We start from the raw sequence: 25742 nt of genomic DNA on the forward strand, positions 1-25742 counted from the left end.
CATTGGGGCCCTCAACCCAGAGGCTTTTAAAGTATCCTTAGACATACAGGATGCCTATTTATATATTGCCATCTGAGTCAGTCAATTGCACTCTTTCAGGTATGCTGTCCAGGAGAGTCACTTCCAGGTTCCAGTGTCACCGGTAGGGAAGGTCCACAGCCTCTGGTGTTTTCACGAAGATCATGGCGGTCATGGCAGCTTTTCTCAACCTGCTTATCCTGGCTCGATCAGCAGATATCTTCAGGAGTAGTTGTCTCAGGACAGATCTTCTCTGGTCCCATGGATGGATCATCAATACTCTCTTTGGGATTCTGGACAGGGTTCTCCTCACCAGCAACGCACGTCTTCACGGGTGGAGGGCAGAAATCAGTCATCAGACTTAGGGTTGGCGTACAGCTCTAGGGAGCGAGTTACCAATAAGCATTCTGCAGCTCTGAGCGGTCTTCATAGCTGTTTTGTTCTACCACTCCTCCAACATTGTCCAGTTTAGGTATGCTCTGACAATGTGACAGCCATCACCTACAGTAACCAGCAAGGCAGCGCAGTCGCGGCACCATGAAGGTGGTCAGCTGCTGCCTCAGTTAGGCACAGCGTCATCTTCCGGCTGTCAGCGGTTTTCCTCGCCACAGTCCACCAAGGGAAAGCGGACTTCTTTGGCTGCCTGGACATTCACTCGTGTGAGTGGGCTCTAGATCCAGACAAGTTTCAGCTCCTATTTCATCGCTGGGGCTTAACAGGCGTCAATATTATGACTTCTCGCACAACCACAAGTTACAGAGATGCTGTTCCCTCTCCAGAGATCCCAAAGTTCTCCTGGTGGACGCTCTGGCGGTACAGTGGCTGTTCCCGCTCATATAAGTCTTCTTCCACTCTCCATGCTCTCACGGTCTTCTGAGGGTTGCAGTTAGAAGGGAGCACGGTGATCCTTGTGGCTTCGGATTGGCATAGTAAACGGCTCTTTACACCTCTCCTTCGGCACACTGTGTAATCTTCTACGGTCAGCTCTTTGGTCTCCGGGCCCATACTTCCATCAGATTCTGGCCCGACTCGCTTGACAGGGTGGCTCTTGAGACACCAGTCCTAAGAGGAGATTCCGGAGAGGTCATTCGTACCCTGCCGGCTGCCCAGAAGACCACTTTGGTCAGAAATGCTCCCAGAGTTGGAGGACCTATTTGAGGGTTGGGCTCGAGGCTTTGACGCCAGATCATTTTGGGTTTGGGTCTCCGACCCTCCTTGGACAGGTCTCTGCCCTGTAAGACCTCTTCCATCAACAGCTGGCGCTTCTACCAGAGGTACGGGCATTTTTTTCAGGGCGTCAAACGTGTGCAGCCGCTATTTGTTCCTCTAGGAGGCTCAATCATACCTCTCCTTGGTTTATACAGATTTATACAGCTGCCATGTGGTCCTCTGAACATTGTTACTTTTGACACCTTCGCGTCTTTGGGCGAAGGGTTCTCAGTGCAGCTCAGAAGCATCTCCTCTAATAGGGTGAAAGGTTTGGTATGTTATAAAGTAGGGGTGGGCAATAAGCAGACCCCCCAGCTGTTGAAAAACTAAACATCCCAGCATGCCTTGACAGTTTTGCTATTTGGCCATGCTGAAACTGGCAAGGCATGCTGGGAATTGTAGTTCAGCAACAGCTGGAGGGCCACTTCTTGCCCACCACTGTCCTAGAGTGATCCCTGTGCCCCCTAGATGAGGAAGGAGGGAGATTTATGGTCTTTACATTGTTAAATAATTTCTTCTACTCCATAGGGAGCACAGGGCGCCCACCATGACGCACATTTCCTATGATACCGGTTATTTGCGCACCTTTCTTCTACATGTCTTCCGAGTGTGTGCCAGTCTTCCTTCTACCTCTCCTCGCTCCTGCCATAGGCTTGCTAACTTAACTGGCTTGGGTATAGTGGAGAGGGAGCCTTTGCTGCTGGGAAAAAATAAGCAACTATTTGGTTCCCAGACTCTCCTCTCCAGGCTATACCCAGATTGATCCCTGTGCCCCCCCCCTATGGAGTCGAAGAAAAGGATTTTAGAAGACCATAAATCTCTTTGTTTTGCTCTGGTGATTGTTGGTGGTCATCGACCCACAATACGCACCCTTGCTCTTGTGCACCGACGTACACATTTGTCAACAGACCTTTAGGGTCAGTGGACATCTGTACTGTACAAAGGGCCTGATTCAGAGCCGCTCGTAAGCGGCCGCTCATTCGCTCCGAGCGATGTTCGCACAACTGCGCATGCGTATGGGTTGTAATATGCATGCGCGAACCAGTCATTGCGGTCGGAAATTGTGTGCTCGCAAAATAGCGAATGCCTGCTAATTTGAGTGACATAATGAAGCGTTTGTGGGTGGTAATAGGGGAAGGTGCTTGAAAACGGGGAGTGGAGATCCGAACGCAGGCGTGCCAAACGGTCAAACCGTGCGTTTTAAGGGTGTGCATAATTAACAAAGCAGCGTCATCGACCACGTCACTTGGTTGTCTTTTAGCCTGAACTGCTCGCATGATTGCGGTAGGAAAATCCAACCACAAGAACTACGAGCAGTTCATACGCCTTTCAATGTACTCGATTAATCTAATAAATAGCGGCGATGACGTAGGATGCGAGCAGCCAGGGAGCGTTTTTTAAAAAATAGCGAGCGCATGTTTCGTTCGTTCAGACATAGAGGCGTCAACAGACCGCAAAGAGCGAGCGCTCTATTTAAATATCCGGCCCCTTTTTCTGAACGAGCGAGCGCAAATAGCGTCCATCCGGCTCTGAATCAGGCCCAAAGTTCACAGCAATCTTCATCCTCTTGGCATTTTAGAACCATCCCTCATTAAAAGAAACTTCAGATTTTCTGCTAATATACAGCTTAGTTCAGCCTCATCTATTTTGACAATTAATTATGGGAGTGAGATTTCACCTAGAACGCCTGTATTGTGTGTCACTCTCCTTGGTCCACAAAACTGGGTGCACTGAAATATCCATAAAGGTACCAAATTCTAGCACCCAGCAAGTACAAACATCTGATGCCCTGCCATGTTGGCCCTGGTGCAAATCAGCACAGAGCGCAGCCATTTGCCACTTCGTAGCTAGATGGGTAGGCTTGGCTTTTGCTGGGAATGAGTGGGTCTTGCTTGTTACTTGAATAAATAAAGTGAAAACCATTGGAATAAGGCTATATAAAATATGAAGCTAAAGCGCCATCTACTGGTCACAACTTTAATAGCATCTGGCTTTAGTATAGAAATATACAAAGGAACAAAATTACACCAAATGTAATATGTACAGCTGTATATTATAGACACTCGTCTTAGACCAGTGGTTCTCAAACTCTGTACTCAGGACCCCACACTTCCCGTTTTGCAGGTCACCTAGTAGGAGCACAGGTGTGTTCATTATTCGCCGACACATTTTTAAAGATCCACAGGTGGAGCTAATTATGTCCCTTGTGATTCTGAGCGACCAGGAAAACATGCATTGTTTGGGGTCCTGAGGACAGTTTGAGAACCTGTGTCATAGTGGAAGCAGCTATTTTGTAGGATTCATGAAAATTCTGCTTATTAATTAACTAGGAACCACATTGGTCATGAGATGCCTAGTTGGCATCAGTACAGTAAGTTCTCAATCTCGGCCCTCTGAAGCCCACACAGGTCACTTTCCAGTTCACTTAGCAGAACAGGTGTGTTCATTATTCACTGACACATTTTACAAAATCCATAGGTGAGGCTAATTATTTCACTTGTGACTGAGACCTGAAAACATGCACTGTTTGGGGTCCTGAGGACAGAGTTTGAAAACATTTGGAATAATTGATGGTTTGAACTACAACATGGCATGATCTGATCTGTAGCTACTGAAATGTCTAGGGCAGATGTTCTCAAACTCCGACATTACAGTCCAGGTTTTAAGGATATCCACGCTTGAAGCACAGGTGACTTAATTAGTACCCCTGTCAAATTGATTTAATCATCTGGACTTAAGCATGGATATCCCTAAAAATTGGACTATAATGGCAGAGTTCAGGAACATCTGGACTAGGGCAAGAAAAGGTTGTGAGCGATTTATCAAGTAATTGTGTTTTCCAGCTTACTAGCCACGGACAGGTGACCTACAATTGTTATTCATACGAAAGGGGAAAATATTGGCAAAATATAAATGCATTCTTTATACAGGAAAATGGTCACACTCTTGTACTGTACATTTTGCTTCAAAGTTGCTGGTGGTACAATTGTGGTCTATGGCGCTTTCAGTTTATCTGCTGCCTTACTTATTGTACTGTTCACGTTTTGCTGCAATTGTTCGTTTTATATAACTATTACTGTACTAAATTGTACGGATTTGAACTACAGCCATTAAACTATACATAAGAGGATTTGAGTTAGGTGCAAATAGAGCTGGACGGTGTGCAATAGGGGCTCCTAGGAGAACCCTGGTCGATCTTTAGGGGAAGGGGGGCGAATTGAAAGTGTGTGGTCATATTTATAGCTAAGTTTACAAGGCAGCACTTTTAAAAGCCGCTGTCTCTTAGGCAGTTTAGGACGCTCGATTTAAAAAGGTAATAAAATTACAAAACCAAACGTGTTTTTGTAGTCAATCTTGTTGCTCCTTTAAATTCAGCGGTCAAAGATCTGGTGGCTTTGAAAATGTATCCTTTCAATTTGGGGGAGAGCATGACATCCCTTCCATCACAGCAGGTCTGTCCTGGTGTAAATCTGTCTCCCAGGGAAGACCTTACTTATGGACCAATTTGTAGACGTTTTGTAAGAGAGATGGACTGGAACACACTTGCCATAATTTGTTTAACAATCAGTACCCCTTACAGGCTAAGGCGTATAACCACGTGTGTTAGGTAACTAGGGCACATTTAATGCAGATATACAAGAGAACTATAATTGCTTGTAACATACCACAAAACCCAGTTTGCACTTAATAGTTTAGCTACATCAATCCAACACTGTCCATGAGGTTTCTTAGACAAAATTACATGACCTTTAATATTCTAGTTCTTGGATGCATTTTTTTTTCTCTTCCCAGATTTTATTCTTCCAGTTTGACAGGGTTTTGTGACCAGTATTGTGAGTCTTTGGTCATCCAACACTTTTTATCCCAGCAAATAAAATGTAAATATTTCTTCCCCAAAGATTTACCACATTTAAGGATTGATATAGCGTATGAACCCATTTTTATAAAGTTAAACAAAAAAAAACCCTTTCAACCATTGGTTACAAAAGTAGTAAAGCATAAGAGGTGCAGATTTATATTTAATTTACTTCAGCCTATCACAGGGAGCCATCTACTGGTCATGAAGCAAGGACACTAGACGACTGCCTCTATTGTGTGGGTGATGGATGCTCTTTAAGGTAGACAGTGTCAACCTTTCTGACACCTTTCTATGTACTCCTTTACATGGTAAATTAGTTGGGACACAAATGTACACTGGTGGTATAGATAAAAAAAAAAAAAAAGTGCAGAAACAAAAGGGAAAAACAAAAACACTTTCATAAATTGTCATTGTGTTGGTTCATAAGGAAGGAACACCAAATCCCCAGTAAAACAATTGTCAATGTAGCCACACAGCAGACAAAGTGAGGGGGATACTGCCTTAGCCCCCAAAATATCAACTGGATCAATTCACTGAATTAAACCATCGTAAGGAAGACATGAATACCATTGTTAAATTCGGTTAGTGAATCTGTATCACCACCTCAAGTGCTCAGGAATTCTTTAGCTTTTCTACCCTTGCCGTAAAGAACACCGGTCCTATTCAGACACTTATTAGGAAAATACTTTACTCTTTGGCGTTAGTGCTATTCATGTTTTTCCCCAGTTAATCGCCCTTTACTCATTTGCAATCTTTGGAGGGTTGGGAAAAAAACTCACTGGTAAAAAGTATTTTCATTCCAGTTTAAATCATAGTCACAAAAAAAATTGTTAAATTCATTGTCATTTATTCACAGGAAAAAAAAATTTACACCGCTTTTTTTGAGGTAGGGTTGCTTTTTTTATGCTTACATAAAGAAATATTCCAGACAAGGGGATATGATGCTATTTGATTATTTTCTGCATAGTGCCAATTTATGATGGGAATAAAAAAAAATAAAAAAAATGCACAAACCTTTTAAAAAAAATGTACGTCTGGTAACAAAAAGAAAAAACAAAAAAGGTGCAAAGAAAGGCATCAAGAGCAACATAAGCAGCATTTGATAGGACAAGGACTTCTACTGTACAGTGTATTTACTTTCCAAAGCTTGGCCACCAGCATTTTCTCACAAACTAGTTTTCTAGATCCCCCAGGATATGTGGCATATTTGTAACACTGCAACATGCAGCTAAAAGGGAAAATGATGAAGCCTGCTTGCAGTTCGTTTGCTTTTAATGTAATCTACCATAACCATTTGACTTTGGCGTCTCAAATCCTGAGTCCGCAGCACTTCCCTTTTTTTGCCTTTGAACAGATTACCTAATTATACAGGTGGAAGATAGTTTCAGAGCAATATACATTATTTTATCCCATAAAGTAATCTCTAATGCTTTGCACCACAAATATGGGAATGTGCAGGTCATTAGTAAATTAAACACCGCCATAATCGGCTTTAGGGAAAGCCCACTTGTTCATATACAGAGTAGGTGATGCGACAATTTCATATTCATACCAAAACTTACTCATGGTTAAAAGTCTCAATGCAAGTCTTGATCAACAACAAATAAAATGTACTTAACCGGGCATCATGATGGAACAATATAATGCTGTTGGCTTTCACAGTATTGGGGGGGGGGGGGGGGGGGAGAATCATTACCAAGTCTATAAACCATGTTTTCTGTGGCAGAAGTAATTTGCACCATACTGATTACACTCACTTGCCACACACCCACCTCTTGTCAAAATGGCATCTCACTAACTTTACAAGGGTGGCTATATTCAGCTGTCTACTGAGGGCTACTTCTCCAGATTTTATATAACAAAATCAGAAATAATTTATTGGATTGGAGCACATGGCTGCTGCTGATAAAAACAAACCAACAAAATAAAATAAAAAACCCAGTAAAACTTATGTAATATAAGATGCCGAAGAGATAAAACAAAAAATCTTATACCAAGACTTGACAGTGCAAGTTATTGAAGGGCTCAGGGCTGTGGAACGGTGGGACAACATGTGCTCCAATTGATCAAATTTTTACATAAAGTAGGCTAAAACGTAGAGGGATTTCTTTTCACAGTACACTCATTTCCACCTAATTGATGGATAAATGCAAAATGCCCAGGAGATAAATAAACAAAAACCCCAAAGAATTTCCAATGTGGTCACAACACAGAGTTCTGTACAAAAACGTTCTTTATAAAGCTCTGATGTAAAAGTCATATAATCAATATATTAGGTGTGGCACAGTTTCCCATTATTTACACAGCAAGATTGTTTACATTACATGGAAAATAACAAATTAATACAGGTGATGTGGGGCAAGTTCTTCCCTGCTGTTTGTAGCCACATTACATAGGTGCCGAAGGTTTGGCCTTCGCCTCCTCTTTCTCAGTCTCTTTGTCTTTGCTTTTCTTGGATTTTTTCTTTTTGTGTTTGTGTTTCTGGCTCTTTTCAGTCTCTGATTCGTTACCGGTGTGCTTCTTATGTTTCTTGTGTTTCTTATGCTTCTTATGTTTCTTCTTTTCCTTCTTTCTTTTCTTTCGGTCTTGGCTGCCTGCTGAGCTGGCGCTACTGCTGCGGCTGGGAGAATCTCCTGGGCTGTGGCTAGGGCTAGCAGTTGGACTGCTTGGGGCAGTAGCGAGCAAGTTACCATCCCCTGTTTCTGTTGTATGCATGGGTTCTGTGTCCTTGTTTTTGGTTTCCTGAGGGTCCTGTGTTAGAACGTCTTCCTGTTTAACGGAGGCCTCGCTGTCACTTTCGTTGTAATCGGGCACAAAGGAAGCTTCATCCGTCTCTCTGGTTAGATCGGTAGAGAGCCGTGTCGAGTGGCTTTGAGGTACCTTAGTCTTCACGGTGTCCTTCTCACCGGCTTCCTTGTCAGTTTTTGTCTCTGGTGGGGAACGTTTGGAGTGTGGTGCCTTTTTGTCACTCAAGTCTTCAGCAATTTTTGATTTGGAGACAAGTTTCTCCCTTCCCCTTTCACTGCTTTTGTCAGATGTTTGGTCTTTTCTTGGGCGTTTTGCGTCTGATGATTTTTTATCAGCCTTTGGTCTTCGCTCTTGCCCAGGACTATGGCTGCTACTCTTAGAGTCTCTTGTAACTTTTTTAGTGGTTTCACTGGATGTGTCTTTGAGTCTTACTTTTTGTGAACTAGAAGAAGAGTCTTTGCTCCTGAGTGGAGACTCTTTCCTCCTTTCATCTCTTCTTTTGGAACCTCCGTGGTCACGGGTGTCATGTTCAGACTTATTATCTTTGCTGTCAAGCTCTGGTTTCTTCTCTTCTACCTTACTGTCATGTTTAGGTTTCTTGTCTTTGTCTCGGTCATGCTCTTGTTTCCGGTCTCTGTCTTTACTGTCATGCTCCTGCCTCCTTTCCCGGTCCTTGCCGTCATTCTCAGTCTTCTTGTCACGGCTATCATGTTCTTGCTTTTTGTCATGCTCGTTCTTCTTATCCTTCTCTCTACTGTCATGTTCGATCTTTCGGTCTCTGTTGTCATGCTCTTGCTTCTTCTCCCTCTCTCTGCTTTCATGTTCCAGTTTTCTATCTTTGTTGTCAGCATGATCAGACTTCTTCTCACGTGTAGGGGTGAAGTCTTTGCTGGATGTTCCACGACCTGGATCTTGCTTTTCAGACGTCCTCTCTTTGGAAGACTGCTGGCTGCGATCAGAATTGCTGTCCGTCTGGGAACTTCCTTTTCTTTTATCGGAAGCTTCCCTTTCAGTCGCGGGGCTGTCTTTATCCTTCATTCTATTCTTGACTAGAGAGACAGATGTGTCCTTTGTGGTTTTGGCATGTTGTATTGTGCCCTCGTTTCCCTGCTCTCTAAGCGGCCTGGGTTTTTCCAAAGAGCCTGCCTCTCTCTCAGGCAGAATTACAGTAGACATTGGTTTAGTTACAACACTCATTGGTTTCCCAGTACTGGGTGTTCCCTGCAAGTTCTTTGCTTCCGAATCATCATCAGACTCAAAATCATCCTTGTCCCACTTGGACTGTGGAACTTGAATCATTATAATGACATCTTCAGGAGGAGCTGTGCTGTCATTGTTGTACTCCTCCATTGTTTTAATAACCGTTCTCTTCAAGTCTTGCTTTTCCTCAGCTTTGCGGACAGGGCTTCCACCAGTGGAGCTTGTGCTGTGTAAGGATAAGAGTCAAAATTTACAAAATTTGAATAGAACATGTGCAACAATAAAATTATATATGAAGCAACATTTCCCAAATGTTACATGGAAATGACTAGTTAGTACAAATGCATTAAACTATAGTTTTAGTGTGCTAAAATTAACATTCCAGGCAATCTTTACTATAATTAAAAAAAACGGTTCCTAATTTTATAACCCCTTCCAACATTAGAACTGTAGGGGTCCTCTCTAACAATGATAGACAGGGGCTCCACTGAATTTGCCAGTACTGTTTTATTCTCGGCCTGTATACCCAATCGGTGCTTAAGATGGTTGCCATTGACGATTTGCATAATTTAAATGAATCAGATGGCTTGTGCCGGGGACACACTGGTAAGACCGGCATTTGTGACGTTGTCGGGGGACTCCCTGGGTATCGCATGATTGCCGATACACACTGCAGCAACTAATGAAGGACGGAACGATCACTTTTTCTGGCCATCATTAACATAAATGGGGCCACATGTGATATTGTCAGGTTTGATGTGCAATACATCATATGCGACCGTGGGAGCACGCATAACGTGCATACACTCAGCACGATATGTCGCAATGATTCAGTCAAATCGGCCAAATCGTAACATTGCACCAGTGTGTACCTACCTTTAGTCATCCAAAAACAGTAATAACCCCCCAACACCCATCTAGCACTTCAGGGATAAACTAGCATTTTTTTTTTTTTTAGTAGACTGGTTAGAGTCTTCGTTTCACAAGGAGAATGAACTGAACAAGATTTTTGATTTGAGGGAGAGTGATATAGATATACCTCCCAAAGTTACTACAAATAAGATTGTTTGCACCGTACATCACGGTAAGAAACTAGCAACCTATTAAGACTATGCACTTCACTAAATCTAAGGACCGAACACAAAACAGATTATAAACTGTTAAGTCATATTGTTAGGTTTTAAAGATACGGATTTTTTTCAACATAGATCGTGCTAAAGGCACTAAAGTGTCCACAGAGCCATACAGGGAATATACATTGTAACAATGAAACCTGACATCTGAAGTATAGCAAACTGACATTTTCGTGGAAACAGAATAAACCAACCACCTAGGATGGACACAGACAAGAGTCAAGGGTAGGGTAACTCACTATCTCGACGGGCAAGCGGAGGCAAGTCAAAGGTAGAGTAAAAGAAGGTCAGCGCTCACTGAGCCTGTACCCAACAAAGGGCGAGCACAAAGGGGCATATTCAATTGGGAGCGAGGATTGAACCGCAAAAAAACTTGCACCCAATTTTGGATCATCATGGGTATGCACGCTTCCAACACCAGCGGTATTCAATTGAAAATAAAATGCAAGCATGGTTTTCTGATTAGAAATCCCCCCAGTGGTGGAAAAAAAAAAAAAAAAAAAAAAAGATACTTACTAATCTAGGTCCTCTTCCCTCCATCTTTGCATTGGGGAGGGGGCTGCTGGGAGCTTTAGTTCTCCCTGCTGCTGCCTCTGGTGGGGGGCTCACACAGGCACACACATCTACTTACCACACATGCTGCAGAAGTGCAGTATTTACTGGCTAATTAAGCTCATTGGAAACTTCCAATTGTTTAATTATCATTAGGGGGGAGCCGTAGGGGTCCCAGAGCAATTCCCGACCATTTTAGGTAAAATTGGCAGTGATCTGGGTCTGCATAATAAAAAAAAAAACCCCGCCGCTGAAAAAATTAAATACCCCGCATCTAACTCGATAGCAAAAATCAGGTTGCAGGATTTTTGCTATTCTCGCACCTAATTGAATACACCCAAAAGACTCAGGAGTTGCTGAATGGCACAAGACAACGACAAGGAGCTCAGGAGGAATGGGTGGTGCTATGGGTCAAACATGAGGAAGGGGAGCCCAGCTTCATGGTTTCTGTACAAATATTTGAGTTGATAAAATATATGGGGAGAACGTGGGGTGGTGGAAAGTATTTTGTTGGGAAGGCGTACACTTACAAAACTAAAGTCTTTAAAGACATCATAACCTGGGACTATTTTGGAGGCTCTGTTCCATGGGCTGAAAATGATGGCTGTGACAGCGTCACACTACTCTATTTCACACATGAATGGGCAACTCATACGGAAGGGGTATTCGTCGCCAGATGGGCAAGACCAAGAAGTCTGAAGACAAGAGCAGCATAGGGCAATTACGAGCCATCGTGGCCCTGGCGGTTCAGGTGAATGGTCTAAGTAGAATTCTCTAGCAAAGAAAAAAAATAAATTAAATATTTTGTAGCGTTGGGTATCTTCTGTTCTTGTTGCTCTCCTAATATGGTTTTCTCTATCTCTATTTAGGTTTCCTTTTTTCTTCTAGTCTTATTAGTTCTCTCTAGGGGTTCTTTTTTTCTCTATCTAGTTTTGGTTTTCTAAGTTTTTTTTTTTTTTTTTGGACTTTTCTTGTAATTCACATTTGTATTTTTTTTGTTAAGCTAAAGGCACCAGGTGTTTCTTACTGTAATGATACCGAGCAGGAAGCTTTTCTTACCTAGTATAGTCCACCAATGTGGAGCCAGATCCATCGGGAGCAGGAACTCTCTTTTTGAGCTTCCCTTTAACACGCTCTGGTTTGGTCTTGGTAATGACTGTTGGCTCACTTTTCACCTGTGCTTCCTCTGATCCACCGACTGACTCTGTGTTTGTAATTTTCTTTCCAGTTTCACGATTCAGTTTAATTTTTTTCACAACTGGTGCAGTGGTAGTTTTGTCCCTTTCTGGGACTCTCTCCGGTTTCACAATCTCTGCCTCAGTCTTTATTTTTGAAGGCGGCAGCTTTGCAGTCTCAGTGGTCTCGGCTGTTGTATTTTTCACAGCGGACTTTTCCAGTTCCTTGTCTGTGGCTTTATCATCAGCTTTTCTCTTACGTTTTTCAGGCTTGGACTCCTCCGTTCTAGATTTTTCATCGCCCTTCTTCACCTTTTCATCTTTAGTTGGAGGTTTGTCCTGCTTTGAGTCTTTTGAATGGTCTTTTTTGTTCTTATCATCCTTTGATTGTTTATTATCCTGATTGTCCTTCATTGTCTTAAGAGTGACTTTGCGCGGCAGCGAGATGGATTTGTCCTCTTTTTGTGATGTGGCAGGTTTTAAATTTTCATTTTTTTGAGTCTCGTCATTGGCCTTCTTTAGAGGTGGTTCGTGACCTACATGTTTCACTTTATCTACTTCACTAGTTGCTTTTTCAACCTTGACTACTTTGGAAGAACTTTCCTTCTTCGGTTGGTTACTATCACTTCTGCGTTTGGTCTTATCAGATTTCACTCTGGGTTTCTCGCGTCTGTCCTTTTCGGACAGAGGTTTGAGCGCAATGGACTCTGCATCCATGGGCTCGTCTCTCACTGGGGTGGCATCATCTTTACTGGTGGGCACAAAAAGAGGTTCAAGCCTTTTGACATCATCACTATGCAAGTCTCTGTGTTTCCTGGATGAGTCAGCGCCAGCTTTGGACAGGCCTTCACTTTCCTCCCCTTTTCTTCTCTTGCGGTGTTTCTTGTGTTTGTTTCCTCTGGTGTCACCAGAGGACATGAAAAGCTCCCTTTCCTTTGATTTTATAGAATCCTTCATGATATGAGTATCACGTGGCAAGATCTTTTCCTGATAACCACCACCCACAGGTCTCAGTCGAGGCATCAACGGTGGAGGATAATTGTCTCTCTGGCCACGATTATAAGGTGAGTGTTCCCTGCGGGCCTGCTGTGGAGGAACAAATCGGTTCTCAGGGAAATTTTCCCTATTGATAGGTGACCGCTGTCTTGGCATAGTATTAATTGCACATCCTTTATAATACTTCTCGCACCAGTCCCTGCAGTTTCGTTCCCACTCTCTGTAGGTTTCCTTTTCATAAGGATCTCTTGGATCAGGCTGTCGACCATACATAGCTTTGACATCATACGGAGGGAATTCACGGTAACGGTTGCCATATTCCCGCTCCCCCTCAACTGGTTGAAGCAGTCTCTTATTGTTAGGGGAAGGTGGTCTGTACACTGGGGACCTAGATCGTGACTGGAATCTCCTGTATGGAGACCTAGATCGGGAACGAGGATATCCGTGAGAGCGGGACCTAGATCGGTAAGCTCGCCCTTTCCCGTGGACTTTCTTCTGGTATGAAGGAGATCTTGAAAAAGACCGGGACCGCGATCTGCTGAAGGAGCGAGAGTAGGAACGCGACCTCGAAGAACCCGATCTCGATTTGGAATATGAATAAGAACTTTTGGAGTAGGATGATCCAGAGTAAGGAGATTTGGACCTTTGAAAGACAACCAAAAAACAGATTAACAAAAATATATAAAGGAACATTTATTGTTCAGAAATATAAGGCCAGATTCACCGTTCTACTTTCTCCCTTCCAGTAAATAGTACCATTTACTTTGCTTAATGGTGTTCCAGCATATGTGATGCAGGAATATATACGATTGACCGGCGGCCGGGATACATGCGGTCAGAAGACCGACAGCGGCATCCAAATGTTCAGAATCCCGACGGGGGTCGGTAAGTAGCCTAACCCTCCTCCTCTCCCCCCCTAACCTCCCCCCGGTGGTGCCTAACTCTTACCACCCCCCTCCCCGCAGCCTAACCCTAACCGGTGCCTAACCTAACACAACCATCACCAGCCTAACCCGCAAACTTACCATCAGGATGCCGACAGTCGGGATGCAGACGTCAGTATCTTGATCTCTTAGAGACTGTGGCGTTGGCATTCTGCCGAGTGTCGGGATTCCGGTGTCGGTATATTGACGGCCGGCATCCCATTCGCAGGCATCCCGACTGTAGCTTTTCTAAATCTACCGCTCTAGATCCTTTTCTGCTCATTAAATATCAGATACCATAAAATACGCAGTTGGGAACCATTTAATATTTGTTTTTTTAAACTTCTAAAAATGTTGTGAAATTTAACCCTACTACTTTGCCACACAAATCCCCCCCCCCCCCAAAAAAAAATAAAAAAACAACGGTCCACACAATATAAGAGCTGCTGAGATCCATCCTTATTCACCTGGAATATGATCGCTTACGCTCTTTTTGAATTTTTTTGTATTCCAACAGTTCCTTGGCAAAATCATTTGCAAATTCTTCAAGTTTAGATTTCTTTTTCTCTCTGAAAAAAAAAATCCAACCTGTACATTATTCTTTATCAATGGGCTACCAGCTCCTCTTTAAAGTAGATCCCATACTTCTAATAACCTCAAATGTTTGCTTTAGTACAAAATAAACCTGGCAATGACGCAAACAGACAATGCCATTCTACCAACCAAAAATAAGAAAATATAAATGTTCATTTGAAAAAAATAAAATAACTTTTCATCAAAAACATTTGAAAATAAGTGATGTATAACTACTCACTCCTCTTTCAAACGACGTTGCTCTCTGTAAAACTCCTCTTTGGACAGAGGAGGTGCCAGGGATTGTGCCGGCAGAGCATTGGTGTGCGCTGCCTGAACTGCTGGAGAGACCCATGGAGCAGACACTGTAGCGGGAGCTGAAGGGAATCCTGGAGGAGGAACATTATAACCAGCAGCCGGAGGCTGTCCAGGAGGGAATTGTGGAGGGAATTGAGGAGGTGGTACACCAGGCGGCAACTGAAGACCATGGGGTGGCGGTGGCGGAAACATAGGCGTTGGAGGAGGAACATACACTGGCCCGGTGGCAGCTAGAGAAGGCCCTTGGTTCCTCGGTGGCCGATCATTGTGTGGGTGGCGCCCCCGGCTATGGCTATTTAAAAAAAAAAAAGTTAGATAACCGTAAATAAGTTTTTTAAAAAAAAAAACCTAAACATTATATATATATATATATATATATATATATATATATATATATATATATATATATATATATATATACACACACACACATACACACACTAAATGTGTAATAAAATCAAACTTAACATTTTGCTTCAACAATGGGATTGGCATTTCCTCGTTTGTAGAGATATACTTGCATTAAGTTTGATGCAAGGTTTGCTTTTTTTTTTTTTTTTTTAAATACCTTTTTATCATATCCAAAATTCAGTACAAATTACATACATACAAAAACTGTTACAACAAATGTATACCTTGCATTATAGAGAACATACATGTGCAATAAAGTACATACTCAATATTTCACAAAATGTATCTGAATTTTGTCTTTTTTACTTTTTATGGCGAAAAAGAAAGTCTAAAACATACCACCCAAACCCAGATATATAGACCATATTTATAATATTAAATACTATTAGACTCAGGGTCAGGTTTGCTTTTTTTTCTCTGTATGGGTCACTAATAGTTTAGTTTACTAATTATATTATGGTGGAATTAAAACACTTACCCATCCCATCCCATGTGAGGTCTTGGCCCAGCCGGTCTCGGAATATTGGCCCTCATAAGTGGAGCTGGAAAAATAATGAGGCGGTTAGTATAACAATCCACCAGTGCAAAAATGCAAGACAATGACCTCAACATGCCAGCAGATAGAGGTGTATGGAAAAGACCACACTCCAGTACTTACTTGGAGGGGGAAGGCAGTGAGTAACAGGTGGCATCGGCCCAAGCACTGATACATGGTAGCCCTAAAAAAAAAAAAAAAAAAAAAAATTTCCACGCAGGTTTACATCAGCTATCACAGGTAATAATGGCATACAACAAAGCAATAAAAGCAAGTAAACACTCACTTTGTCTCCAATGAGAAGGTTGTTGGGCAGTGGTAAACCGCTCGGTGCTGTGACGGGAACGGAAGAGGCAGAACGGGAGCTTTCTCGCTTTTCCTGACTATCATGTGAAAGGAGGAGACACAGGATAAGAGAAGGGTGAGCAAACACACCTAACAATTGACACAATTAAACATGCAGTGAACAGAACTGGACCCTAAAAGGAAAACTAAAAAACATCAGAGTCTCTTTAAAGTATGTGCCACCGATAATGTGTGATAGAGGAAATATAACAATAGGATAGACCACTGCCCAATATACAACGCCCTTTTCAGTCTGGTTAAATATGCAATTGTGTAAAAGCACACTAGTGGTTACAGAGTGTCATACTGTTCTATTTATACATCTCTATCTAAACAAACAAGATTCCCATCACTCAACCAGAACCAAACAATGGGCCGAATTCAATGCGAAGATGAATAGCCGCGGAAGGGAGCTCCCGCAGCTATTCAATACAACGCGCTGTGTGCCTTGTCGGGAATTGGTTAAGTCAGAGAATGCCGGTTCTCACGACTTAACCTGGGTGTTTAGGCGAGAGAACTGGCATGTGCCGGGCGCACGGCTGTTAGCACCACGCTAAGCCGGCAAACAGCTGCGGGCCCGGCACTCTTGTTGGATTCCCCAGGGTGGTGCGAGAAGAAATCCTTTAGCCGCCCAAACAGCGCAGTGTATTGAAAAGCTTCGGGAGTTCTCTTCTGCGTCTATTCATCTTCATCTTAGCATTGAATCGAATTTGGCCCAGCATTTGCTGGTACCTTCCCATATGCAGACAGACACTGGAGAATTTCAGTGTGTCTGGACTAAAGTGATTTAAGATCCCTGAAACGTTTACCTATACAGGCCATTCTCCTCGCTCCTAAGGCCGAGTATCTGAGTGCCACCCACCTTCTCTCCAGTCTCTCTCTCTATCCAAAAATCTCTCTTACATGAGCAAAAATAACTAAGGCTTGTTCTAATGCTGAGTACACATTACACGATGAGTGTACCCAGCAAACGGCAGATGCAAACGACCACATATCGTGTGGTCGTTTGCCAGTGCACAATCTGTCGAACGTCTGCACGACATGTCGTTCACCAGCCGCATCCAGAAATATGAGGTTGTTCACCAAATTGACAGATTGAGCATCATGTAGGCTCGATCCGTCGATGCGATGAATGACTCAGCGCATGGTTCGACATACTGGGTACACATTTGCCAATGTGGACGACAGGTTGCCCCGATCCGCCGAATTGGGCGACATATCGTCTAACGTGTACCAACCTTAATTCTTGCATTGGCTCAGACACCATTTGCTGTACAGAAAATACATTGAATTTACGTGCACACACATTGCTGGAAACTATCTTACAGGTTCAACTAATAAGAAAACGTGAAGCACCAATGCTCTAGAAATCAGTGACATCTCTGAGCCATGAAGTAGCCCCTATATGATTAGCTGCATTACTAAGGCCATTGGTTTTGCGCACAAAACAGATAACACAAAATGCATCATTGACAGGTTCACTTCTGTAGCACTGCAAACGGCTATCAAAACTTACTGAAACACAGGCTCTGGCTTCTCCCTTTCCCTATGGACAGTTAACTGTAGTGCTGGTGTAGGCTCTATAGGGGGCACAGACTGAGGTGGAGGATTAGTTACTGCAGTGCTGGGTGCAGCTGGGTGGCTCGGAGCAGTGCTTTGCGGGGCAGGAGTTGCAGCTGGTGCAGTAGTAGCAGTAGTGGGGGCAATAAGAGGATCTTGCTGGCGAGAGGTCAGTGGACGTGTTGGCTGCAGAGCACTGCGAGGCGGTGGGGCTGCCTGCTGCCGCGGCTGGGGGGCAGACTGCTGTTTGCGGATCCTCTTTGTATAACCGGTTTCATTCTTAAAGTTATTGACAGCCTAAAATAAAACAGAAACTTAGTCATCTGTATTGTCCTGCATTGAGCATAAGAGAAAAAAATAAAAATAATTTTATATATATATATATATATATATATATATATATATATATATATATATATATATAAAAATAATACACCTATAATGGGAGCTAGGCGAAGACTGCCAAATAGTTATATTGGCCTGGACTGTTTTCCAAAAACTGCAATAACCTGTGATAATTGTAAGAAGTGACTATTGGGCGTGTTTAATAAAATCAACTGGAAGATAACCGCAATGAGGTCGAGTGCATGGTCATCTTCCAACAAGCAGGTCCGCATGTTATCTGTCTCTTGGCTCTAACGGCCTGGACTATGAACAAATACAGTCAGGTGCATAAATATTGGGACATTGACCGAATTTTCATATTTTGGCCTCTATTCACCACCACAATGGCTTTGAAATTAAACAAACAAGATGTTCTTTAACTGCAGACTTTCAGATTTAATTTGAGGGTAATTACATCCAAATCAGGTGAACGGTGTAGGAATTACAACGGTTTCTATATTTGCCTCCCACATTTTAAGGGGCCAAAAGTAATGGGACAAACTAAAGAATCCTTAATCTAACTTTCACTTTTTAATACTTTGTTGCAAATCCTTTGCAGGCAATTACAGCCTGAAGTCTGGAACGCATAGACATCACAGGATGCTGGGTTTCATCCCTGGTGGTGATGCTCTGCCAGGCCTCTACTGCAAATGTCTTCAGTTCCTGCTTGTTCTTGGGGCATTTTCCCTTCGGTTTTGTCTTCATCAAGTGAAATGCATGCTCAATCGGATTCAGGTCAGGGGATTGCCTTGGCCATTGCATAACATTCCACTTTTTAGCCTTAAAAAACTCTTTGGTTGCTTTTGCAGTATGCTTCGGGTCATTGTCCACCTGCACTGTGAAACGCCGTCCAATGAGTTCTGAAGCATTTGACTGAATATGAGCATATAATATTGCCCGAAACACTTCAGAATTAATTCTGGTGCTTTTGTCAGCAGTCACATCATCAATAAATACAAGGGAACCAGTTCCAGTGGCAGCCATACATGCCCACGCCATGACACTACCACCACCATGCTTCACTGATGAGGTGGTATGATTTGGATCATGAGCAGTTCCTTTCCTTTCTCCATACTCTTCCCTTCCCATCACTCTGGTACAAATTGATCTTTGTCTCATCGGTCCATAGGATGTTGTTCCAGAACTGTAATGGCTTTTTTAGATATTGTTTGGCAAACTGTAATCTGGTCTTCCTGTTTTTGTGGCTCGCCAATGGTTTACATCTTGTGGTGAACCCTCTATATTCACTCTTCTCTTAATTGTTGACTTTGACACATATACACCTACCTCCTGGAGAGTGTTCTTGAATTGGCCAACTGTTGTGAAGGGGTTTTTCTTCACCAGGGATATAATTCTTCTGTCATCCACCACAGTTGTTTTCCGTGGTCTTCCGGGTCTTTTGGTGTTGCTGAGCTCTCCGGTGCATTCTTTCTTTTTAAGAATGTTCCAAACTGTTGATATGGCCACACCTAATGTTTTTGCTATCTCTCTGATGGGTTTGTTTTGATTTTTCAGCCTAATGATGGCTTGCTTCACCGATAGCGACAGCTCTTTAGATCTCATATTGAGAGTCGACAGCAACTGATTCCAAATGCAAATGTCACACCTAGAATCAACTCCAGACCTTTTACCTGCTTAATTGATAATAAAATAACAAGGGAATAGCCCACACCTGTCCATGAAATAGCTTTTGAGTTGATAGTCCCATTACTTTTGGCCCCTTAAAAAAGTGGGAGGCACATATAGAAACCGTCGTAATTCCTACACCGTTCACCTGATTTGGATGTAATTACCCTCAAATTAAATCTGAAAGTCTGCAGTTAAAGAACATCTTGTTTGTTTCATTTCAAAGCCATTGTGGTGGTGAATAGAGGCCAAAATATGAAAATTCAGTCAATGTCCCAATATTTATGCACCTGACTGTATGTAAAGTAATCCTGCTGCTTGCACCAATCAACAGGATCATGCTAGGCCAGCTTTTCTTTTTACACTCTATGGATTAAAATACCCCTCGCCACCCCTTTGCAGTGACATTTAGAGTGGAGTATAATCTCAAAGGAATCATGGTTAGGTGTGGAAGGGACAGAATGATAGACGGATGTGACAGACAGTAACAAGGTTCTTTTAAAGTGCACAGAGAGACAACTATGTAAATATATAAAAGTGGCTAGAAATACCTGACGTAAGAATTTGTTGGCGATTAAGGCATCTGGAGAGACCTCATTCTGGTGACAAGTGGGGCACGTGTGCTCATCAGATTCCAGTAATGCTGTGCGGATACCTAGAGGAGAAATAAAGATTTGCAACAAGTTGGTATTGCCAAAATGAGCTTGAGGACGACATTATACTCAACACCACTTCAAAATGTGAAAGGTGTACTTGTTGCCTTCATAAAGGACAGGGCATTGATTTTGTGTGCCACCCTGAACTAGTAACACAGGCATGAGGCCGGGGGTCCTAAATGGCCACTCAAGTATTAAGGCCTTATTTTTGGCCAACAAGTACTGCAGAGCTATTTCAATTTTGCCATATGGGCTACAGCTGGAGTTTAGAGGCTTATACTAGTCTCAGAACGGGACAAACAGGAGGCACATTATTATGAAACATGACTAAGGAGAGACATTTGTGTGTTTAAATTGAACCGCTCACCCAAACACTGTGGTCAGCCATAATGTGGACAAGCCACATCCAAAATACTCACATTCATCACAGTAGCTGTTTCCACAACAGGGGATAACAACTGCGTCACTCATCATGTCTTTACAGATCATGCATAGCAGCTCATCTGGGATGGGGTCTTCCTCTTCTGAAGAGGATGATGGTTCATCAGGAAGAAAAGGGGGCTTTTCCTTCTTTCCCATAGCATAAGCCACACTGCAATACAAGGAAAATGTAAGATGGCTTACACACAGGTGCTGGTGCTCCTTAGTAATACGCTATGGGCGGGACACCTACGCATCAATGGTTGGTATGGCATATTTTCCAGTGTTTGTAAGCATGGCTCCCTTCATATTGGGATCCTCGACTTCAACCATGAAGCTGCGAGGGATTCCGGTGCTCTTTTTTATCCTGGGAGTAGACTCAAAACTCTTGTCCTAGAGAGAGGGAGAAACACCAAGGATTAATGAGAAAACATCAGCAAGAACATGGATATGCAATAATGAATATATGCATTCCTACAAAAGCAGTGTGGTCAGTGTATGTCAGGGCAACAACAGTGACTGAACACAGGCCTGGTGGTCTTAGAAAAATAAATGAACTTCCTTTGAAAAGAGGTAAAATTGGCTTAAGCCGATTACAGATGAGGACATAGAGGCTGCAGTAATGTACTATACAAATGGATGTTGCCCGTTAACCTTTAAAACTGCAACTGTATGTTCTACAGCACAGATGCACTTTAGCACTGGGGTGGGGGCAGTGTAACATTTTTCCTCGCAGCCTCCTGAGATGCAAGTAGAAATGTGTCCAAAGCCCGCTTTTTGGGGCGCCAACGGTGGTTTGGTCGTCCTATAGACTGGTTTAGCTGGTGCTTGTGACCGTGGTAACCACTAATGGGAGCCCTACCAGAGAAACAATTGCACAGCCTTCAGAATGCAGTACATTGTATACTCTGCAGCTCAATTACAATTAACATACAGAAAAAGGGGAGTTTAAACAATTTGCAAACATCGGTTATTAACTTTCCTGATGACTTGTGGTGGAAATACTCATCAGACTCTCTGTTGCGTCAATCTTAACTCTTCTAACCAAAGTATCTAGAGTCAGATGGCTGATCCCACCTCATTATTGAACAATTTAGGGATAGGAATTGAAGACCCTCTATTAGCAAGTGGTCTTTGTTTTATTTTGTCCTGTATAGTGGAAAGAATATACCACAAATATTTATTTTCAGAGGCTACACCTGAGGCTTTTGACTATGGCCATGCTAGATGGTGATGCCGCTCATGATAAAATGTATTCCTGACCACTAGAAGTTGCACACACCCTCCATCTATGCACTGTGTCATGTACTTCTGGCCACTTGAATTTGAACACACCCTCCATCTACGTACAATGTCATGCACTACTGGCCACTAGAAGTTGAACACACCCTCCATCTACGTACAATGTCATGCACTACTGGCCACTAGAAGTTGAACACACCCTCCATCTACGTACAATGTCATGCACTACTGGCCACTAGAAGTTGAACACACCCTCCATCTACACACAATGTCATGTACTACTGACATTGTAGATGTTGCACATCATCCATCTATGCATGAATTAGTGGAAAAAAAGCGATGGGAGGATATGTGGGAATGTTAAAGAAAACAAGGACTACTGAAAAGTGAGCACTGCAAGCAAACATAGTAATAGCCACAGCAAACGGCAGCATATTATACATTGTACATTTATTTGTAAAGAAGTAAAAATAACGCAAGACAAAAAAAAACCCCAGTTCCCCATCATCCATAGTACAGGGTTTATGTAACTTTAAGGGTCCGGAGGCAATCCTTGCAGTCTGGTACTCACTATGAGAAAGGACTTGATTTGAGACACACACTTACCCCGTTTGTAGGACAGTTCTTAATGTAGTGACCGGGCTTTAAACACCGATAACAAGTGTAAGACGGAGGCGGGGGGCCTAGCGGTTTCTTCATATAGCTGAGAAAGAGTTAGAAAAGAAAACCATTGTTATCTGAGCCCACATAACGGCACCAGCGGAGACGACGGGATGTGCACGATGAGGGCGACTTACTTGATGGGGTCATATTCGTGGCCAGACTGAGAGATCATTGCTTTGATTTTGTCTTCTTCAGATGCATTTGCTTCAGCCAGATTGGGGGTCTGTTTAACAGGCAATTGTTTGGGGGAGGGGGAGAGAAATTAGTCAAATCAGAAATGAGGACGTAGAAGGTCCAAACACAATCAGGCACTCACACATTCAATGCTATCGTATGCCACCAATGCCCGCTCTTCCATCCTGGACGAGAGTTGTGGTCAGGAGGGAGACAATCTGCTTCCTACAACCATCGGATAGGAAGGAACATATCTTAACTCCTAATAGGACTTTCAGCATCAGAAGGGTTACAAAAGTTTAGGCCATGTTTATACCTGATTAACTGAAACTAAAAAAAAATTTAAATAAAGCATGATGATGATCAAAATCTCAGTGTGGCCACATTCCGAAGGGTAACATGCAAGAGTTACATGGCAAAGCACATCCGTGTAGAGAGGAGCCACAAAATGAATCATTGTCAGTGTAACCTGCAAGAATCTCTTATGCAAACCTACCCTACTAACTGGAACATGTAGATGTGTGAGGTCGATAGGGCCCTTATTATGAGGTAATTTGTAGCGCTCTTAAAAGAGACATTGGGCTCGATTCAATTGGTCGCGATGTAAATAGCGCCGGGAGAAAGCTCCCGGAGCTATTCAATTCTGCGTGGTGTTTAGTCGGAGAAGGCCCGGTCTCGCGACTAAACACCGTTTAAGATGCGAGAACGGGCATTCCCCGACCTAACTTCCCGGCACAATGGGCAGAAAACAGCCTTGTGCCTGGACTTTTGTCAGATTTCTGCTCGCATTCCCGTAGGGGTGCGAGAAGAAATCCTTAGTCGGGCTTAGCTGCGCGGTGTATTGAATAGCTCCGGGAGCTGATTCCCGGCACTATTCACTTCGCACACAATAGAGTCGAGCCCATTGACTAGCTAACCAGTGTCCGTGGCAAAATCCTTCACTTTTGGACTTCTGACCAATAGGTAGTTCCCGGTACTTCTAACAGACAGATCTAGAAAATAATTTCTTGGAACTAAAATGCTAAATCATAAATGCAGACAGATCATCAAGTTTATCCATTCTAAAATCATTTACTAAAAAGCAAAAAGGTCTAAATGACTATACATTTGCATAAGTGTTAGTGAAATAAATCAAGTATGGTTCTATAAATTGGGAATATAAAATCTAGGCTAGTTTTGTAAGCTTGCTGTACCAAGTTTCAGAAGGTGAAGGGTGCTAGCACTAACAGGACGATTCAATTCAGAGCGAGGCTGAATAGCCCCGGGTAGGAATGGCCGGAGCTATTCAATTTAGTCTGACTAAAACTAATTAAGTCTGAGAATGTCTGTTAACGTGCCTAAAGCTGAGTGTTTAGTCGCGCTAATAGTCATTCTCCGACTAAAGTGCTGGCTGCGAGGCTGTTAGCACGGCGCTAAGCTGAAAATCAGCATCGCGGCCAGCACTTCAGTCGGATTTCTGCTCTCATCCTCAGAAGAAATCCTTTAGGTCGGGCTAACAGCACAGTGAAATTAATAGCTCTGGGAACTCCTTCCCGGGGCTATTCAGCATTGCACTGATTGAATCACCCCCCAAATGTATGGCAGTCATAAGGGATTGGGGGGGAGGGGAGATTTTCAAATTATCAAAGTTTTGCAGGAGCTGCGTAGGTCACGTTTGGGCCTGATGTGTAGGTAATGATCTTTGCTCATCTTTGTGCAAAAAACAGCAATGTTATTCAGATAATGGCAGCTATTAGCACATACACATAGGTGAGGTTACTATGGAACCCCGCAAAGTCCCAGTGTGCCTTCAATGTTGCAAAAAGATAAATAAATCAAAATAAGCATGCTTTGAAACTGTTTTAAGCTACGCCACTCGTCCATTCACTGCACGCAGACCTCTGAACTACATCATACTGCAAAGCTACTGGCAGCAGTGAAGTCACATCGTTTAAACAAGAAACTGATCCACTTAACTCAAGGGTCTGTAGTGGTGCAATTTGTTGTTTGTAATATGTGGTCACAGCCGTATCGCACCCCATGTTTGTTGTAATGGTAGTTCTGTTTTTGACAATGCTTTAACAGTCGGTTAGCTGTGGCATTTAAAAAGCAGGTATAAACATGGACTAATTCAGAGCTAGGATCGGTGGCTTCACCAATCAATGCACTTGCAGGCCAAGGGCGACAGGATTTGCAGTGACGGAACAAACTAAGACATTTCCCTGCAATTGGAAAAAGCAGTGACAGTCTAAAACGGCAACCGATACAGTGTGGATGGGCTCGGCATTCACTCACAAAACAAGCAAACTGTTTAAATCTTTTTTTTTTTTTTTTTATTACAAAGCAAAAAAGAAAAATAGAGATTTACATGGATATTAAACAGTCATATTCATTAGACCATTATCTCAATGGCAGCTGCACGTATCATATAAAACATACCATTTTAATCATCAGGCATGAACACTAACAGGTGTAAATCAGAAACATTTAAAGTGCATTAATCATGTCATGTATGCAACAAGACAACAATGGGAGATCCGCTAGATGCAAAGAGCACATTAGGGGAAAAAAAAAAAAAAAAAAAAAAAATTACAGTCAATTTCTCTTTTGTACTTTGCAAAACCGAAAAGTTTTTGGCTATTACACTATATTCACCATGGCACATTTTCAGGCAAACATTTCAGCACTGTGGATTCGGTAATGGTACTACATTTCGTACCCAGGTCTGGCGAGTATTGGCAAAAATGAGGTGACATGTGTCCATTAAGACTCATCGCAAGAAAAGGTTGAAGTCCATACCATTAAACGATCAATGCTATGCCATATTCTCTTGGTTTTTTTGTTTGTGCGTGTATTTATTTTTTTATTCTTCAAATTTCGAAAAAAAATAAAAGGTCAGCGCAAAAAACAATCTTCTTGCGTAGAAGTCTTCAGCGTGGTATCCTCTTGAGGATGGTTATTAGGTAGAAGCATATAGGACACTCCAAGCATTCTTTCCGTCTCCCACAATTGTAGGGGTGGAGCTTTCCCAGTTTAACAGGAC

At 42.7% G+C, this 25742-nt stretch overlaps 1 protein-coding gene across 2 annotated transcripts in view; it reads right to left on the reverse strand.

Annotated features, from left to right (window-relative positions):
• Window positions 1-5900: 5900 nt before the first annotated feature.
• RBBP6 (RB binding protein 6, ubiquitin ligase) overlaps window positions 5901-25742 on the reverse strand; it is a 37294-nt gene continuing 17452 nt past the window's right edge. For both annotated transcript variants that reach the window (XM_088448216.1, XM_088448215.1), the window contains 13 exons: window positions 22681-22769; window positions 22490-22586; window positions 20895-21034; window positions 20641-20813; window positions 20117-20220; window positions 17512-17852; window positions 15937-16033; window positions 15774-15834; window positions 15594-15657; window positions 14628-14996; window positions 14281-14382; window positions 11779-13533; window positions 5901-9260 (listed from right to left, as the gene is read on the reverse strand). In XM_088448216.1, coding sequence (XP_088304342.1) covers window positions 7475-9260; window positions 11779-13533; window positions 14281-14382; window positions 14628-14996; window positions 15594-15657; window positions 15774-15834; window positions 15937-16033; window positions 17512-17852; window positions 20117-20220; window positions 20641-20813; window positions 20895-21034; window positions 22490-22586; window positions 22681-22769 — 5178 coding nt within the window. In that variant the 3' untranslated portion in view covers window positions 5901-7474. The remainder of the gene's footprint in view (window positions 9261-11778; window positions 13534-14280; window positions 14383-14627; window positions 14997-15593; window positions 15658-15773; window positions 15835-15936; window positions 16034-17511; window positions 17853-20116; window positions 20221-20640; window positions 20814-20894; window positions 21035-22489; window positions 22587-22680; window positions 22770-25742) is intronic.

Source organism: Taudactylus pleione, unplaced genomic scaffold, assembly GCF_031769625.1.
Source record: "Taudactylus pleione unplaced genomic scaffold, aTauple2 ptg000451l, whole genome shotgun sequence".
In the NCBI taxonomy this organism is placed as follows: Eukaryota; Metazoa; Chordata; class Amphibia; order Anura; family Myobatrachidae; genus Taudactylus; species Taudactylus pleione.